The sequence below is a fragment of the Notothenia coriiceps genome, unplaced genomic scaffold, assembly GCF_000735185.1.
Source record: "Notothenia coriiceps isolate Sejong01 unplaced genomic scaffold, NC01 NC01_scaffold00023271, whole genome shotgun sequence".
NCBI lineage: Eukaryota > Metazoa > Chordata > Actinopteri > Perciformes > Nototheniidae > Notothenia > Notothenia coriiceps.
Genome location: NW_011355972.1, coordinates 54,617 through 74,149, shown reverse-complemented (window position 1 = coordinate 74,149; position 19,533 = coordinate 54,617). Strand labels below are relative to the sequence as shown.

At 39.6% G+C, this 19,533-nt stretch overlaps 1 protein-coding gene across 1 annotated transcript; it reads right to left on the bottom strand.

The window, feature by feature from the left end:
- Nucleotides 1-663: 663 nt before the first annotated feature.
- On the bottom strand, nt 664-19,531 carry LOC104954337 (calcium/calmodulin-dependent 3',5'-cyclic nucleotide phosphodiesterase 1C-like; the record flags this gene model as incomplete). The annotated part of the gene is made up of 7 exons (XM_010781432.1): nt 19,527-19,531; nt 7,057-7,170; nt 5,652-5,834; nt 4,231-4,297; nt 3,900-4,016; nt 3,237-3,377; nt 664-764 (listed from the first exon to the last, which is right to left on the bottom strand). Coding segments are annotated over exons 1-7 (728 nt in total), but the record flags the coding sequence as incomplete, so codon positions are not given.
- Between the last annotated feature and the right edge of the window lie 2 nt (nt 19,532-19,533).

The following is a 19,533-nucleotide window of genomic DNA, read 5'->3' as shown; positions in this document are numbered from 1 at the left end:
GTCCGCTGTCTAAAGGGAGACTATTCAGGGACAACATCAAACACAAAAACAACACAACAAAGCCCATGATTTTTATGCATAACATCTACGCAATTCTACGGTACCAATAATATATCAAAAGAAACTTTCTTATTGTCAAGACATACAGTATGCAAACAATACAAATCACATTAAGCTAATGAGGCTCCATGTATTTACTGTATGGACCCTCAGTATGTCACTGACAATTGCCTAAACGGAAACAAGATCAAACATGTGATTACTATCTCGTCGAGCAAGAATAAATGTGTAACATAAGACGTAGAAAAGTTCTTTATTTACGTAAGGTTTTAGAAGTTCAACAATTTCAATGAAAGGAATCTGGATAAAAAGTGAAAATAAGGACTGGTTTCAGAAAGCAAAAGGCTGCGAAGATAGTCTTTGTCAAAACAAATTAGTTCATTTCATTATATTTATACGAAATGAGTTTGGGGCAATGTTCTTTCAAACTGAAGTTATCAAGGGCAAGAGTTGTGAGTTCATTTGGACTCCCGTCCCGCCCGAGTGTTATTACTGCACAGCACTGCAGGCGATCTCAGTGTGACTGTGAAGCCCTCTCGCTGCAAATGAAAACATTGATCGGGTGAGTCAGTGCCATGCATTTTTGATTTTACGATCCATTACCTCGTCTGAATGTGGAAGTTGTTTGTCGTCCCCGTATGCTCGTAGTCGTGCACCGCCGCCGCAAAGATCATGGCAAAGATCTCAAGCTCAGTCAACCAATGCTGCGGAGAGAAGAAGCAAAAAGAAAAAGGAGGAAGGGGATATTAGTATATCAAAGAGGAAGGGGGGCAACGAGATGGAAATGACAGGGTCGACGTTGACAGGAAAAAGGGAAGACAGAGTAATGAACAGGAGAGAAATAAATGAGAGAAGAGAAATGAGAAGCCAGTGAGTTGAGAAAAGGAGTGCAGGGAACAGTTTGTTGCGACAGCATGATGTAGAGGAGAAAAGGGAAACAAAGGATGCAGAGAGAAGTATTTGGCAAGAGGAATATATTACCGTCAGGGATGAAAGGAAACAAATGGGGAGGAGATGATAGAGGAAAGGTCAGAGAAGCAAAAAGGAAGCTTTGGATAAGGCGAGGTCTATTGACTACCACATTCTAAACTGTCACTTTAAAACTTTCCCTCCAGAGTCTCAGTCTGGTTTGTCATTGTTATCAAAGAGAAATGAAAACCTCATACTGTCACATGGCGATGATACAACGTATGCTTTTGAATAAATGGGTTAAACTTTTTTACATATGATTTATCATTACAGCGAAAGAGAGGACTGTGTGAAAGTAGCAGCAGCTTCTCAAAGCCCCTGTCACACTGTCCCCGAAATTGACTCCCGAATATGGAATTGTGAATTTCGCACGAAGATGGCCCCGAACTTGGTCATCGGCCGAGCAACAGCCGAAGCAACAGCCGAAGCAAGTACGATGCCTACAGAAGGCAACACGATGGGCAAAATGGACACACGAAGTCAACACGAAAATTAACCTTCGCAAGGTCCTTCGGCAATGCTTTGTGATGGCAAAGATGTTGCCACCGCTCAAGAAGTTGCTGCCGGAGCCTGAGAAACTCCATCGGCGGTCATACGAAGGCTTAAGATGCCCTCACGAATGGCCCGATGTTGTTACGATCAGAGACGAATTTGAACATTTCCTTTATCGTGTGTCCATCGGGTGTCAATTTCGGGACAGTGTGACGCGGGCTTAAAGCAATAGCTAAAGGTTTGTGGGAATACACTTATTGGTTTTCTGTCAGAGATTGAGATGTGTAGATTGATAGCACTCTTATCACTGTACTGTAAATAAGTAGCTACAGCAAGCAGACAGGTAGCTAAGCATGAAGACCGGAAACTCACGTGACTGACTCCTTAATAAATGTACAAACTTATGTTCAGGCACATGATAGTTGACTTAAACCTTTGTTGTAGTGTTGTATTACAATGTGTCATATCAACATAATTGTTCCCAATAGGTTGACAAATTAAAGATCAGATGAGGTACTTTTACGACAGCAGGAACATTTTGAAATGTTATTGGATTCACCTCATTTTCCTTCGACAGATTTCATCCTGTTAATTCCATTAGCCAAATGAATACTGCATATACCGCAATACTTATGAGTAGTATTGATCTCCTAGTTTAAGTCTTGGTTGAGAAAGTAGTTTTCCTTGGCAACTGGCAAAAACAGAAACTGTGACAAACTGAGGTTAATCATATGAGCACCAACAACTGTATTCAAAGATAAAGATGTCCATTTATAGCCGCACATTTGTAATCTGTTTCACACACCTGTGAGTGGGTATTTCTCTTCTGAGATGTTCATCAGTGCACTCACGTACACAGAGTGGAGATTTAGCTCAGGAAACCCAGTCGATATTGGTGACTAATCAACAGTGGGGGATAAGGGAGTCATTAAGTACAGGGGGTGGGGGTCGGGAAGCAAGATGGCCGATCCATCCCTCAGTATATTTCCTCATGGGGCCGGCTTTATGAATGACCCGTTGATCGTTGATTTAATGGAGTCTGGAGGGCATGCGAAATGATAGATGCTGTTCCCCTGTTCCCCCAGGAGCCCGTGGTTCTCGCAGACGCAGTAATGTGGTTTACTTTGCAAGGCACCGCCCAGAGAAACACGCCATGTCGACAGCTGTCGTAGCCAACTTATTAAGGTGATTAAATCAAAACAATGGAAGCGGGGGCGGCCGGCTGCTTGCACGGTTGGGGACTTTGAACTGTGCTTTAGCGAGGCTAATGTTTGTTTGTTTTTGAAATAAATGTAGTAACAGAAACGCCCCTAAGTTACTCCAGTGGAATATAGGTCACCGTATGGAAAAATAACAAAAGTAATATGAAATATGAAAAGTAGAAGTTAAGCAATGTTTTGGCAAGAAACATTTAAATCAAATTGTGTCACATTTTGACAGATATTTTAGAAATGTGGGTTGATGTTTTTAAACCTGCCCCGAGCAGACTGAGATGTCTTGTATTTTGTTCCCTTCAAAAAATAGCCATATTTAGAAGATAGCCTGTCAGACAAAGTTGCCATTAAGCTGGCAGCTGACGGAGATGTTCTGAATATCATGTGGATAAAAGGATTCCTTCGACTTGGATTTGCCACAGGGAGACACACCAACGCCTATTTGTTCAATTGGTTTCGGTAGGTTTTGAACATGTCTGTGTTCAGTCAAATCCTACTCACCACCATGCCAGTCTTGAGTAGCAAGTAGTGCACAGTCTGTGTGACATCAGCAGCGTGCATCAGGTTGTGGTAGGGGTTTTTATGTTTGCTGTATCCCACTTCTAGGGCCTCAATGAATGACACCACCGCAGAGATTGGGATCTGATGGCAGACAAAACAACAGCAAATGAATGCGAGCTAAAAAAACAAAGCAGATACTTTTAAAAATAACTTTCTTAAATCTATTCAGTTATTCAAATAATGAGCCCATAACATTTCAATGCACGCATAGCACCCTCAGCATCTGAAATTGATGTCATCAATTCATGGATCGTGAATCATTTAGGTTACTGCAGACTATAATTACATATTCATGTCGGCTTCATTGCCTGTGTCATTTACTCTTAAGATGCTGTCACTTAAAGTTGAGTGTCCTCAGCTATGGCACGCGTTGGTAAATGAGCTTCACCACGATCAGACGAGATCAAATGTGTCCAACCCACTTTATAATAAGTTCATTGTTAAAATACAACAACACGATCTAACACTTAAGAGACAGAGAAGGGAAGGGGAAATGTGAAGGTCATTCTGTTTCTTCTTGTTTTAATGTCACAAAGGTGCAGCAGTAACCAGTAGTACAGTATACATTATGTATATAGGTATGTCATATCCTTCTGGCTTTACCTTGAAATGGTTAATAAGGTCGTATCTTGTGAGCAACTCGTAGAATATGAATTTAAGAGCATGATCTCCGCTGGCCTCATTTAGAGCGAACACGTCGAACGACCACTTGTCAACATGCTGTATGGGGGAAAAAAAGAAAAAAATCAAATATTGCTTTGAACTTGTCCGATAACAATGTATTCGTGTTCTCAAAAACATCGATAATATTCAAGGTGCTGCGAATCAAATCCTTGTAAATAACTCATGTAATATAGTCGTGGCACATAAGTGTACTAAGTTGTTATTTCATATCAGTGTGCTTCAGCTGGGATGTGTGCGCACATGATAATACCTTAAGCACAGATATGACTGAAGGGGGGTAGCTCAGTCCCACCATATTGGAGGTGCGTCTGTACATCCTGTGTGGAGGAGATAAAAACATCAAATAAAGCGCAGCGCTGAGTTTAAACACCAGAGGTTACCATACCACACTAAAGCCTATAAGGTTACCCACCATCTCTATCAAATCCTCAAATCCACACATCACAGTATGCAACTGAAGGTTAAGTTGGAAAACAATCACACCGGCAAGTCTGTTTTTAAAGCAAAAGGTTTCAGGCTTTGTCGAATATATGAGAATATATATGCAACCAAACCATAAAATAAAAAGATATTCTGTCGTCAATAGAAGCAGTTGAAAGGCAGCAAAGTTAGTTTACATTGCATAGCATCTGAAACATAGCGTGATACAGTACAACTAAATGTGTAATTATTTCAAAAGTGCATCCTTACATTAGCTTCCCTGAATGCACCTTTGTATCTGCTGGCAATGTTGTCAAAATACAACATTTTTCAAATTTAAAAATGGTGGACACTCATGCTGCCGAACCCAATCCCTCCTCATTGTAAATATCTGAAAGCAGACTGCCCTCTGTAAAAACAGATTAAGAAAGATTATAGCTTACATGTTTAAGACTTACTGACATGAACAAATGCATGTTGCATGTTAGTGTGCGATAAAGCATAGCCTCGGAGATGGAGCTGTTTGCAACTCTCTGAATGATTGTGTTTACATGTAGCTGTGCTCGCCAAGGCTGGGATGATGTATGGTCGACTCAGGTGAGTGAGTCACCGTGCAGAGGATGCACACATAATTCACACAGATACTGTAGAAATGTTAAAGAACCACACCAGGGCTGAGACCAAGCTGTAGACCTCTGATGTTTTAAATTGTCTTCTCCACCTTCTCAAATGCCAAACGTTTTAGTTCAGTAGACATACAAGGTCAGAGAGATTTGAGACACATGCACTGCATAACCAATCAACAATAATCTAACCTAAGAGACCTCGAAAAGGTCTTTATGGCACATTTTTGGCATCTGTAAAATGAAACATATGGCAATGAACGATTGTGAGGAGAAAGGTTCACATTGTTAGCATTTCTTAAATTACACACAATTCAGACACTCAAACAAAATGGAGACTAAATATAAGGCTATTTCTGCCTGGAAGGTTAAAAAAATTATAATTCTAAACTCTTAAATACGGTGCTTTGCAAAATGTCTAGAAGGGCAGGTGAAGAAAATGCACTGAAACAATATCCATTCATTATTCAAGGCCAAGCGAAAGATGTTGATGGAAAAGCTTTAAGTCTGTCGTATATATAAAGGCTCTACACAGACATTGGTCTGGTCCAACAGGGCAAAGATAAAGGTGACGATCCATATTCATTATTTATCTGTGGCTTTGTGTTTGTGCATCACACGGGTTTACCTCTCAACAAATATGCCAGCCTGCACGGCGTGGACGATGCTGCGGAAGCGAGGTTTCTCCTCATTGCGCCGCAGCATCAGGCCCATCTGCCGGGTGAAGGTGGAGGCCAGCCAATCCCGGACCTCGGAGGGCACGGACTCTGACTGGATGTCACTGAGCTCATCCTCTGTGTCCACCAAACGCCTGAAAGAGGGGAGAGGAGAGGGGTGTAAGGTGAACGACACAAACAAATGAAAAATAAAACAAAGCATGGTCAAATCAGACAGATGCTGAGAGACTAAAGGCTTACTAAAATATTTAGAATTGATCACAGCTCTGCTGTCACAGGGGATCAAACTCAAAATCCTAGTGCTGTCAATCAAATATTATCACTTCTTATATAACATCAAAACATCCCCGGCCTCTTGAGACCCCATGATGGGGAGTATTCAAATCCAATTGTGTGAGATAATGCTCTACAGCTACGCTCTTGTGATGACATGGACAAGGGATCAAGAGAAAAGCCTGTTGGTCCCCACCCTCTGAACTGAATACGTTCTTATGGCAGAGTGAAAGCATTGACACCACAGTGATAATCATGGTGCTACATGGATTCTGCAGCGCGTAGTTCATCATCCTCCATCCTGGAGTGGTCGTGACATCGCTGGCCCTAATCTGGTGGGATCTCGATGGCGGGAGCCTTACATAATTCCATAAGCCTGGTCATATCTTGGATTCTGGACCTGCATTAAACTACTGGCATACACTGACCTTTTGTATTCCCTCAACCTAACCATACCTACACATATCTTTGACATAAGAAAGATCTTTCCAATCTCTAAATCTTTTATATTTGTGGGTTTTTAGGGATAAGAAGTTGTTGACTGTGCATTCAACTTGCCCACATGTGGGATATCAACATTATATGACATGCTTAAAGAAGTATTTAGGTAAGAAGAATAAGTGAAAACATACAAGTAAGTCCGTGTTATATGGTTGTAGTATCAATTATGTTGATGTAATAGTAAGTAAGTAGCAAGTATTTAATTTGAACCGCATCATATGCTTTTGGTAGTTTAATCTACAGTATAACAATAACTACTTTATCAAAAAAAGTAACTGATAACAAAGCTCTTCAAATACATAGTACAGTAAGAAATGTAATATTTCATTGTGACATTTTGTGGATGGTAAGTACTTCAGTAAATGTCACTTTTTTTGAGTTATGAAAGCATTTGCAATGTGACGTTTCTGTCTATCATTGTGTAACCCAACTGACAGACAAACTGTTTTAAATGAAACTAATTACAGCACAGGTGCCACACTAATGATAGTTCTCCGTCTTCCAAAGTCTGGCCTTTGTCATTACAGCGCTGTTGTTCTCAACAAATGAACCATGTCAACACTCGTGCGTTTGTTTCCTTACCTCGTCTCCTCCACATAAACGGATTCCAGCACCAACGCGGCATACTCGAGGTTCTTCTTGAGGTCTGTGAGGGAAGCCTCTCCTCTCTCCAGTTGCTTCACCAGACATCGTAATCTAAAACAGAGATTCGACAGTCATTTAACAAATTGGATTACTCCCAAGCCGTCTTGACATGAGAAATTAATTGCAACTGATATTGAATTAATCTGGTCTGGGTTCCTTTTGCACTAGGCGACCTTTCTTTGGTTTTCTTCTGGGTATAAATTACTACGTGGGAGAGCAGTAGAAAACAAAGAAAAAACACTTCTTTTTTTTAAATGCAACAATGCAGACTTGTAAATCTGCAGACTTCTCCATCGACAGAAAAGTACAAACCTTGGCCGAGAGCCAACAGATAAAATGGGTATTTTTTTCTTTTAAGAATATATTCGATTGACTCTCTTTTTAAAGTTTAAAGAAATGAGTCACTATGGACCAAAAGGTTGGGTTAGGATGGGACATATTAACGTGTTTTTGTATACTCCGTTCTTTCAAGTCGATTTAAGCTCTGATGGGAGTCTTAGTCTTCTTAATTCAAAACAACATTCCCTTTTTCAATATCTTTAACTGGCATCGGTATTTCTCGACAGTCTGACTTACACAGGTGTCATTAATAACATCAGTAATTGCTAGGTGTATCAGTTAGCTCTGGTATCAAGCATGCTGGCTCACACTTAATTGGAATGAAGCCATCGTTAACGTTATTAGTTCCACGTGTGCTTTTCTTGCTAGGAGAAGTCAAATGTCTTGGCTGATTTGCATGTGTTGGCTTTTTTAAATGAAATAGCTTTAATATTGCAAATTCAAGGCGCTACTTTACTATGTGGCTTTTAACTCCATTTCATCAGATTGCAGCGATGAACCAGGGACATTTGTTGACATAAAGGTATTATTGCTTTCAAGGTTGACAGTCACAGCATAAACCAATTGGGTATGTTGGATGTGTAGTTCGCTGATTTCACGTCAAGTTATTATAGAGGACATTTTCCGAAATGCAAACTGTATTTTGAGGTGTAGGAAAGACTGGAAAAGGAACTGAATAAATTAATATTTCAGCGATGCAACACGACTGAAACGATCAAACACAATCTTTTTTGTTATTTGTCAGTACTTATCCTCTTGAAGTTCCAGGTCAATATATTCAGTTTTGTTCCAAATATTCTCCAGCCCCAGCAAAACCCCCACTATAAATAGACACCAAAGAGCAAAGCAAGCAAACACCATTTTGTGCACACTGCTACCGCTTGCACTTTGCCACCTGCTGCTGCGCTGGAGGTCACACGCTCCCCTTCACAGTGAAGGCCCACAGAGGCTACGCTTGCTGTTGAATTATTAAGCAGAAAGGTAGAGAGAGTAAGGGGTTTCAGATGCTTTCATTGATTATATTCCCTGAGAGCGGTTGCAGTTGTTGCGACGGCCCAAAATGTTTTCTATGAAAAAGGTTGAAACAACAATGATCTAAATATCTAAATATTCATGGAAGTAGTTTGCCCAGTGTTTTATTTTTACCGTCAAAGTTTGGGTTGGGGCCTAAATGCAATAGAGAAATGGTTTGAGTTCCAAACTGTATATCAAGCTGCAGGGCTTCAATGCCAACCAGTGACATAATGTCTGCTCTGTAATAATATCATCTAGTATACGGAATATATTCGTGGTACCCCTAGTCCACCTCTGACAAAGAGCCACACATTCATGATTTCCATATTCATTCAGATATGACTGCATTTCCCCCCCAATTCCAAGGCAATTCATTCTGTAGTTTTTCCAGGCCGTTCACTCTGAATAAAATTTCAATCTGCAGCAGCACACCAAACACTGTCTGGGAACCATGAATGTCAAACTTTTATAGCCAACAGGATGATATTTGCTATGAAAAAGGCAAACACATTTGATTGCACGAACAAGATGAATCTGTTCCCGTGGAGATTGTTTTGTAAACAAACCAAACTTATGTTCACTTGCAAAGGAAAAAAGGACCAGAGAAAACTGATAGGCTTTGAGCCTCACCAAAATGAATGTGTGTATCGTTGAGGTCTAGTGCAGTTATTGTACACAATGTTGGTGTTGTGTACATTACCTTTTGAATCCAGCCTTGTTTATATTCACCTACTATTCATTTTCTTCCTGGCTTTTGCTAGCACATCAAAGCATATCAACCGTATTACTGCCATATGTGGAATAGTGTCCCCACAAGACAAACAACACATGGACCAACTCAGAAAGAAAACCGCTTTGCAGAGCTAGAGATCTAAGACCTATAAAAGAATATTTGACTATAACAACAGCTCTTTACATGCAAATCTCTCTCTTGAGCTATTGTCTGAAAGCTATTGTAGGAATCATAAGGAAGTGAATGGATGGCGGGTAAGCTGCAACTCTAAAATCACTGCACATATCAATTGGTTGGATCTAATGATGGTTATTAAGAACAGCTGTGTGCCAGTGAGCTTCCCTGCTAATACACAAGGATAGAACAAAAATCCTATCTCCTTTAATAGAGATCATTGACTATAACCCATCAGAAAGGGTTAGATGTGCTCAGCTGGTCATTCCCTTTGATTTGATATCTTGCAATGCAGTGGTGCCGGCACGCTGTGCTCACGTTGAGTTACATTAGCACATGTACTGATAGAAATGCCTCTGGTGAATGCTTCTGCAAAATGGCTTTGTCAGAGGCTCATTGCTTTTGTTTGTCTAACAATACGCTAAACTAAATGGCTAATCAATTTTTGTTGTTCACTCAAAAGACAATTTACCAGATGTGGAGCCTCCAGGACGTCTTTATTGTGAGGATTAATGCCTTTTCAAAATGCTGAGATAAAAGAAGAAACCATTTTAGAGTATGAAAGACTTGTATTCCAAACATCCCTCTGTTCAATGCACAAAGCCAGACAACATTGGATGAATATAACCATTCAGAAATAAACTTTGTTGAATAATAACAACGTTTTGTGATGATGAGGCAAGTGCCAAAATGTATGAGAAATCAATGTCTCTGCCAAGCAAAACAAAATGGGCTCGTTTCACCTGCAGTCATTCCCCAGGGAGCGACACGCTGGGTTAACAGCACGGGTCAGAGTAACTCCTGGGCACAGAGCCAACCTGGGGAATTCAGTTTGAGCCAAGGAGAAGCTAATAGGGTGCAGGAGCAACAGCCATGTCATTTGATATGCCTTAACAATTCTCACTCTGGATTGATGTGATATGGAAAGTTAAGGGAAACTACGTTCAGTCCATTCATAGTTTTGCAAGCCAAACAAATGGAATCGCACGGATAGATTTTTTTAATAACTTCAAATGAAAAGATAAAGGAACTATACAAAACAGTAGGATTAGGATAAACTATAGATTGATATGACAGTATAAGATGCTTTTAGGGCTGCCATTAATAAACATTTGTATTATTTGAAGTCCCGTCTGAAGACCCGCCTCCTTTCCCTCGCTTTCGAGTCAGTTTGAGCTGTTTTATCGATTTGTTTGCTTTTATTGTCTGTCCATAGCCTTTATGTACCTTTCTATTCTTATGTGTGCCTTTTATCTGTTATTGTAATATTATATGTTATTATAATGTTATGTTTGCTGTGAAGCACTTCGGTAAACCCTCTGTTTTTAATATGTGCTAGATAAATAAAGTGGATTGGATTGTGAAATGTCTGAAACTGATGAATAACCTGAAGACGTTGGTGTTGCTTTCAAATGTATCGTTTTCAAAAATCCAAAGATATGAATTCCTCAATTATATAAAGTAGGGAACACTACGACATCTTTAATGTGATAAATAACTCAAGCGACTTGTAAATTAACAAAGAATTGCACTTTTGTCAAAACTGCTATCGTGAGAATCTGACTCATACATAAACATGAGATGCAGGCAATGGTCTGATCGGTCTTCATGTGTGTGTTTTATACAGCTCAGACGTTACGTTAGTACGTTTGAAACATATTGAGCATTCAGAAGGAGAGCAGGCAGGTGGTTTAGACATTTTGAGTTCACTTTTTGAAATCCCTTCTGACCAACGTGACTTCAAGCGGATCACAGTTTCCATTCTCTAAAGATTAAGATACAAAAGCTGATGTTTTCTGGGGAAGATTAAAATAAACATATTTGATTTAAAAGGCCAAAAAAAGATGTTGAGGTGGAGTACCGTTAAAAGGCTTAGCACTGAAGTTGTGGGTCTTTTACTGAAATCTACAATCGTCATGAAAGATAAAGAGTCTAAAGATAGAGACTGTCCTGTGTTTTGCACAGGTTGTCAAACCCTCAATGTTTTGGGTTATACAAATAAACCTGTTGGAGCCACACGAGAATACAAGCAGCTCAAACGTTTGCTTCACTTCTTCTGAACGACGCTGTGTCATCTGCAAACACATGGCGTTTGACAGAGAGCTTTTATTTGAGTTGCTTAACATCTATCAGCTTTGATGAGTGCTTCTCAGATTTATCGTGGGATGTCTCCCGTTTGACAGCTCAATAGGTCTGACGGCTGCAGCCAGATGGGGTCAGCTGGTAAGGCTTGACCTTAAGGAGCTCTGTTATGAAAGGGTTGAAATACACCTTAACAAGTCCTGGCATGTGTTGAGCTGTGATTGTGTCAAGAAATTGAGGTGCAGTGCGGAGTTCATTATGTCTTTGCAGACCTTTGAGCTCGTAGCTGTAAGCAGGCTTATAGTTATATTGAGTCTCTGCTGGCTGGAACGGGGATTAGGACAGTTTTATCAGAGCTGTTTTAACTACGGAAGAAAGAGTAACACGGGGAATGGGCATTAACAAAAGCATGAGAACCAAAATGCATTGTGATTGGAATAGCAATATTTAGCTTTTAGTAGAATACACAGCAAAATGTTCTCCTATTTCAAGTCAGAATATATGACTGTTTTAACTCTTTTAGACTACACACTTTTTATTAATGTTATGTTTAAGTAACATTACTCATCGTGCACAATTCCCTAAACTTCCACTATCATTTCAGTAATACAATCCCTCATCCACTGAAATGACTCTTCCAGCGGTTGCGAGGTTAAGCAGGTCGGTGACAGAGTGCGCCTCCAGCTGTCTACCTCCATATCTGAAGATGAGGCATATTTATTTGTTTTCCCTCCGAGAGGGTGAGCAGAGAGCAAAGAGGGAAGATTATAGTTGCTATTCAGCCTCTTCATCCTCCATTCTCATTGCCTTCAGTTATTTGACCTCAACTGACCTATTCAGCAAAATGGAAATACAAAAAAAAGGAAAGTAATAGAGTCAAAATAGAGCCACTCTGCAGGGCTCCACAACGCTCAACCTCTCGACAGCTGTTTTGACAACCAGAAGTGAACCTGAAAAAAGGAAAAATGAAACAGCAGAGGGTAACGTGGCAACAGCTTCCTCCTTCTTCCAACAATTGCTTTGTCACTCAAGCAGAAAACACTGCCAGCATACCTACAGGGGAAAATAACATTCAGAAAATGAAATGGATCATTCTGACCTAACTCGTAACAAAAGCAGGTCCATTTCTGCTTTTAGGGGCCACGGCAACAGTCACAACCTATTTTCCACACCGCAAAAAGCAGGGGAGAGGATAAATGGAGCTGGTTGAGTGGAGAGCGCTGCCAGGATGCAAAAATTGGTCACCGGCTGTGTTCAAATGACATTCTAGCCTAGATGGTGTGTAATCAATGGCCCGGGGTCAATGTAATCACCCGGGGAGATTAGCGTGCTTTCAGGGAACACACAGGTTTCCAGGCTGATAAGCAGAACAGGGCCTGTGAAAACATGATGACTCAGTTAAGCCGAGTTGCCACATATTCTGCAGCCTTGACCGTGATTTGTGACTGCAGCTGAGAAGAGGTTTGTGAATAAAATACTGGAGTCCTGGGACGTCGACGTTTTGGCAAGATAGATGGGATGAGACGGGAATCTGAGGCAAGGTTTAATCTGCAGTTGGCCTCTGATCAACAGGACACAGCTCAGTGTTACACGTGTTTGCTTTTCGATTGTGGTGAAGACTCAATTGTACTCTATTTAGCTCATTGGATTCCCCCTACAACATACAAATCCCTAGATCAATGAATGGATTGCTGTTGGAAGAAGTACGTTGGTGTATTTGAACGATATAACCCCAAATTGTTTGTAGAATTTTGTATTCAATTATTCTGATGGCCGGTTTTGAGTGAAGTTAAACGATTCCACTGAAACCAGATGTTGCCAAATTAAGGAATGTTACCTTAACTTGAGTACTCTACCAGTCTACAGCAATAAACATGATTTCAAAGAATCGTGCTCAAAAAGATTGAAGGAAGAATTTGAATTGGAGCTGAAATAAGTATTTCATTCGATTGAAAGAAAATCAATATGAAATGACTTTGTTAACTGTTTTAACTCTCAAGACCTCATTTTAATCTAATTTGATCTACGGTACCTCAGAAGACGGAATAAAGGAAAGAATAGGGGTTTTCAAAGATACTACTCTTTGAATTAGAATTTTTATTGTCTGTATTCATTTTCCATTTGGATGTTGAATGGATATACCATGGGTAAGCGGCACTTATTTTAAATGAGTCCATACTTTAAATTGCATTACCACACTTCGTTAAATCAACTCAAACAAAAGTGAAAGCAGATATGTTCACTGCCTGGCAGGCGATTTGATTTTCATATTTTACTGAAATGAACAAAAATGATCAGCAGCTATATGAAGAATATATAATTGATGGGGTGCAAAACTGAAGTTTGAGAGAAGGAATTTCTTTAATGTATCAATGTGTTATACCTGAGTAAAACATGTTGTGTTGAATTCAGAAACATCTCTAGCACGCACAGACGGCCTCCTCTCACATTCAGTGTTGCTGTGGAACGTGAGCTAAATGCCTTAATAGTATGTAAATATAAATGTTAATGTGACGCCCCCACTGACTGTTGGTGGTCATTCGGTTTTGGGTGGGAACAGCAACAGCAGGCGCTGGCTGAATGTTTCTGCTGCTTTTAATGGCTCTAATTAAAATTACAAATACTGTTACACTGCAAGCAAGCTGCACACTGAACAAAATGGGTAACTCCTTCAAAAAGTTTGGATATCTGTTCTAAACAAAGCCTTTCCCGTGGGAGGTTGCAAACGACAGATGTGACAAGGATGGCGGGGAACAGAAGAAACCTTAAAAAAGACCAGTGGTTGGCTGAATGCAGCCCACTCATGTCAGAGTCTGCCAATCAAATATGAGATGAAGTTAAAAAAAAAAAAACGTCAACGCTATGAGAACAAAATGACAAAGAGAGAGAGTCAATTATTTAGATTAAATCCTTTGTTCATATTTAAAGTGAAATAAATTTAGTGGTGTAATGCAACAAAGAGAACAAATACATTTGGTGATAAGAGCCTGTGGTATTTTTACCTTGTCCATTCTTTGTATAGTTTAAAAGGAAACCCATGAGAGTCTATTTTGAGAGTCATTCTTTATGTAATCACTAACAATGAACAGAAATAGCAACAATGTAATACAGGAGGCAATCAAAACTTTAACCCAGTTTGGATCAATATAGCATAGATGTTATAATCGCCCACTTTGTTGTTTTGACCAAGGGTTGGTGTTAAAGCTAGTTGTTGAAAATCCGGTACCTGTAACTGCGTGTCTACCCGCGCTAAATCATTGCCAGTCAGGTGACCGTCCTCCAACAGCTCGCTGTGCGTACAGTAGTAACTGCAGCCATATTCGTTATTCACATTCGTTATGATATGTTTACGATTATATGACACTTTTGGGGAGTGGCTTTTAAGTGAAAGGTTTGTTGCCAACTTGGCGACTCTCTCTAGATGTAGTGACTTCTGGAGCTAGTGCTGCCAGCTAGTTGTATTGAAAGAGAGTTGGCATCATTGGGCTGGGTTATCTGTTGGCTTCTCCAATGTTACGCTTTAAATGATTTACTGTTGGAACATTCATCCACCCCAATATGTACCCAACTGGTCCTGACCCAATACCAAGTAGGTTTTACTAAAAACACTGAAAATGACCAATGCATACATATAAATTATGAATACATAACCCAACAGTAGTGGCATAGAGATGAACACGTATTATCTTGGGTGGTTTTCTACTCGTGGCTACTGGGAATAGTTAACAAGCCCTTCATATTTACTGTGCAGATACAAATGTACCAATGCATAATGCATAATAATAATGCATAATAATGTGCTGACATGTTTCTAAAACCCAAAATGTTGTTTTAGCTATATAAAACAAAGACAATGTGCAGCGTTACACAAATTACCACTTGACCTCAACCTTTAGTCGACAGCTCCATGTGAGATAATGGATCTTTTGACTTCCTTTAATAGAACTGTGGGGCATTTGAATTTAAGTTCAAAGCTTCTCCAGGCAGGACTTTCGAGTAAAACACATCTTATCTAAAGTGGCTTGTGAAGGGCAAAGAAGGTTGGTTCGGATGCTTTTAATCCTCTCTCTTCTCAAACGAGCTTCAGCTGTCTGGTCTGACCACAGGGTGGATGATAAGCAGACTGTGTAGATTTGCTCACATCATAATGCAATATTTCTTTAGCTTTTTTTATATTCACTCACTATACTTTACTTCTTGCCGCCATCTGGAGCTTAGCATATTAAAACCTGATTTGGGGCAGCTTTATGAAGTGGATTCTTCCTTAAGAGTGAGCTTGTGAATTTGACATACATGAATACGTGAATGTGCAGCATTTAGCGTGAGGAAGTGAAAAGTAAATGTTCTCCACATTCACTGCATCAGCAATGTGACCCATTTTAATAAGAGTAGCATTACAGAGCACTGGGAAAAGGGCAACAATTATCTTTGTATGTGTCCATGGTCACACCAATGTGGACATAAAGATATAAAACTGTAAAAAAAAAAAACAGCTTTAGCAGATTCCAGCCTGCACACAGTGACTCAATGAGAGGCGATGGACCATTTGGCAACAGCAGAGGGTGGGTGTTTGATTTACCAGCAGCCAAGTCATCATTTAAAAAGGTTGAGCATTCATCTGCCATATGGGCTTTTATCACCCTGCTCCATTCTGAAAAGAGGACCCTAAATTCCTATTGCAAACCAAGAGTCCTGATTCTAGTGCAATCTCAATACCCATATAAGGTGAACTTTCCAGCAGATAATAAAATGGAGACTGTTCATATCCAAAAAAAATGGCACAAATTGTTCTTTGTTCAAACAATGGGTATTTTTTGCAGCATCTGTTGTGATTTCATTGTATTCTCCAGAGTAATTGTTGAGTTCTTGGAACACAACAACATTGCTACAATGAAATCTAATGGAGAAAAAAATACCAGGTAATTTGTTGCTCGGATCCCTTGTGATTAAGCCAAATTCAGCCAAATTATCTAAAAAATATTTTGGAAGTCAAATCATAACTGAGTGCACCCATAATGTTGGTATGCCTGCCTGCAGAGGAAAGCTGAATGGGTAAAACCACAGGCATCAGGCTGAGAGCTTAGTTTTTTGCAGGTTGGCACATTCAATTGGTTGTGCTGATTGTGCTTGTTGCTATGGTCTTGCTTGGTGCCCACATTATTATTGTTGGTAGCAGCTAGAAGCTGTTTGACGTAGTTTTCCAACATCTCACGTTAACATGTTGTCATTTTGTTTTTCTCTACAAATGAAATCTAATGCGTGTTTATCTTCTTCTTCCCCTTGTTAATGGGATTTTTTGGTAGTTTTTCCATCTCCACTGCGGAGGTCTAAAAAGAGAAGGTGTCGGATGCTGTACAGATTGTGAAGACCCCTGAGGAAAATGTTGTGTTGTTGGCAACATAAATAACATTTGATTGAAATGATTGATGGCAGGTCAAAGTTGGCCCAGGAAGTCTTTAACTGTATTTTTGTTTACAACCTGTCTTATCAAATCACTGCTTGTGTAGCTTTCCAATAATGTATTTGTGTTGCAAGAACAATGAACATAAATACAACTAAGGACAGCAATGTGCATATTTTGGCCTGCGCCTGGAGGAGTATGAGTTGACCGTAATAAAAGCATTTAATCAAATCCATTCAGTTGGCAGGTTAGAACATTTAAGGAATATTCATCAGACGATGCCTTTATTGGTGAAATGAAATGTTCCATCACCATCATAAAACCATGACTTTATTGTTGAAAAGCATCTAGTATTCTCCATGCAGACTGACCACACAGAGGGAGAACATTTGCTTTTGAGAAGAGATTACAGAGGCTAATAACTAATAAGAATGTGGTTGGTTTAAGTGTGTGTATGTGGTTGCACCGTTGTATGTGTGTTAATGAGCAAGTGTAGAGTATATTTGTGTTGTGTCTGCAACAGTCAGATGCCCTTTCTAAACCCAAACTACATTTCCTTTAATCCCAGTAAGCAATTTGTGAGTTCTTGGAAGTCTTTTGTTCTGCAAGGAAATACAAGCTTAACGGAGTTCATCTGCATTCAATCAGCCAACACCGACAGGCAAAGATGGGACACATAAGCTTTGTGTGACTGTATGTCGGTGAGTGCGTAGTGTATGTGTAATCTATACGTGGGAGTCATTATGACCTCTTTGGTCAGGGTTACGCAGCCACAGAAGGCCACACCCTCTTGGGCCCATGAGAGCTTGGCCTATAGGCATACAGTATTAAGAGACAAACTGCTGGCATCACTGAAGGAAAGCTCTACACCTGCTTGTAAAGGAGGGATACTTCAAAGATCAAACTCTACTGTATGATGCAAACACATGTTTATACTGTGTTTCATCAATATATTACAGGTCTTAGATATATACAAACGTGTCTCTGAAGTGTTTGGCTCGAATTACGAAACAGATCGTGCATTGCAGCATCCCATAATCCCCTCTGTTTCAGCCCTGTTTCAAAAGTGCTGATTCTCTGTCTGTTACTTTAGATGAAAATAAGGAGCCCCTCCCCACGCCCCTCTGAGAGAGATTTGGTTAAAAAGAACACAATGGTGCTCTAGGAGGAGATTCGGGTGATAAGGTGGGGGGGGTGTTACCTTGGTTGGTGATTGGCTAATGGTTACCAAGCTAAAACATCGTTATGACATCATAAATTGGCCAAAATCTGATCAGCTCATTTTCAGACAGGTTTTTATATAAATGGATCAGGAAAAAAAGTTAGCGAATCCTTTTTCCTGAAACTTTCAGAATCTCTTTACACAGAGGGGACACATGTTGATGTAGAAAAGACAGGAAGAAGGGGATTTTGCATGATAGGTGACCTTTAAGGTGAATTATTCAATGCAATCGGGTAATCTCAGTGGTGAGAAAAAACATCAAACAACTACAATTATTTTGGATATCAATGGCATCATTTTGTATAGAGATGAAGGAATAGTCATTGCACCCACATTGTAGGGTAAGTGGTTTGGTTAGGGCATCTCTGACACTTCTGTTAAAGTTAGAAAGATATTTACTTCAATTATAATTCAAGACATTTCAAGGTAAACGTGTCCTGTCTTCTGTTAATTGGAATTGAATAATTAACCAAAATCTATCATATTTCTCTTACCTTAAACAGGTATTTTAAGAGTTGAAACATGACTGGAAATGTAATACATTGCAATGATTGTATTGCAGTAATGACTGGAAACAAATGCAATACTTTTTTAGTGATTACTTTTATGTTTCTTTCAAATTATCTCTTCTTTTCCAATATATAGTGTACCAATATTATTTTCTAAAAGACAAGGTCAACTCTGTCAAAGGATAAGTGGTTGACATTTGACTCCACACCACCACACAGCTGGTTGAATATCAGTTCTAGACTGTCTAAATAAAGTGTGACTAAACATGAAATTATAATAACCTTTTATAAATCAAGTATGAATGTCTTTCCCAAGGTGAAATCTTCACAAAGGTTATCACTGTGAATAACACAATTCACCATGTCTCTTACTTCCTTTTGTCAACCTAGCCATCCTATCTCTCTCCTAAAGACTGAAAATCATCTAAAAAAAAAAAAAATAACATAATGAAACCTCAAAAAGCAGACATGGCCAATTAACGCGGTGACTGACGCCATTAATTATCAGAAGAGTAGAAATGGGTCGCGAGGGAGTAGAGGTCAAAGAGAAGAAGATGAATTTGCAGCGAAGAATGCGAGCGCGCTGGAACATAGACACCACTGCAGGATCGCATAATTAAGGATTTAATGGACTCACTAATGACTGTAATAGTCCGCCTTTCGTTTTAGGGGGTTTGAGAAACACATTATGGAAAAGGCAAAGTGGTGTTTCAAATTGACTGAAACAAACCTATTATTTCAGAGGGTCTGTGCTGCCAACGTCTGACATGCTTACAGGTACAGCATTTCATTAAGAAGGCTACTTATTCAATAGAAAGGTGCACTATAGTTCATCCATAAACAGTCTTTAAACTCGTATTACTGTATGTGCATTTCTGGTATAAATCTTATCTGGCTGACAAAATACCTTTCGTGAAACTTGATTCTGCCTACCTCATTC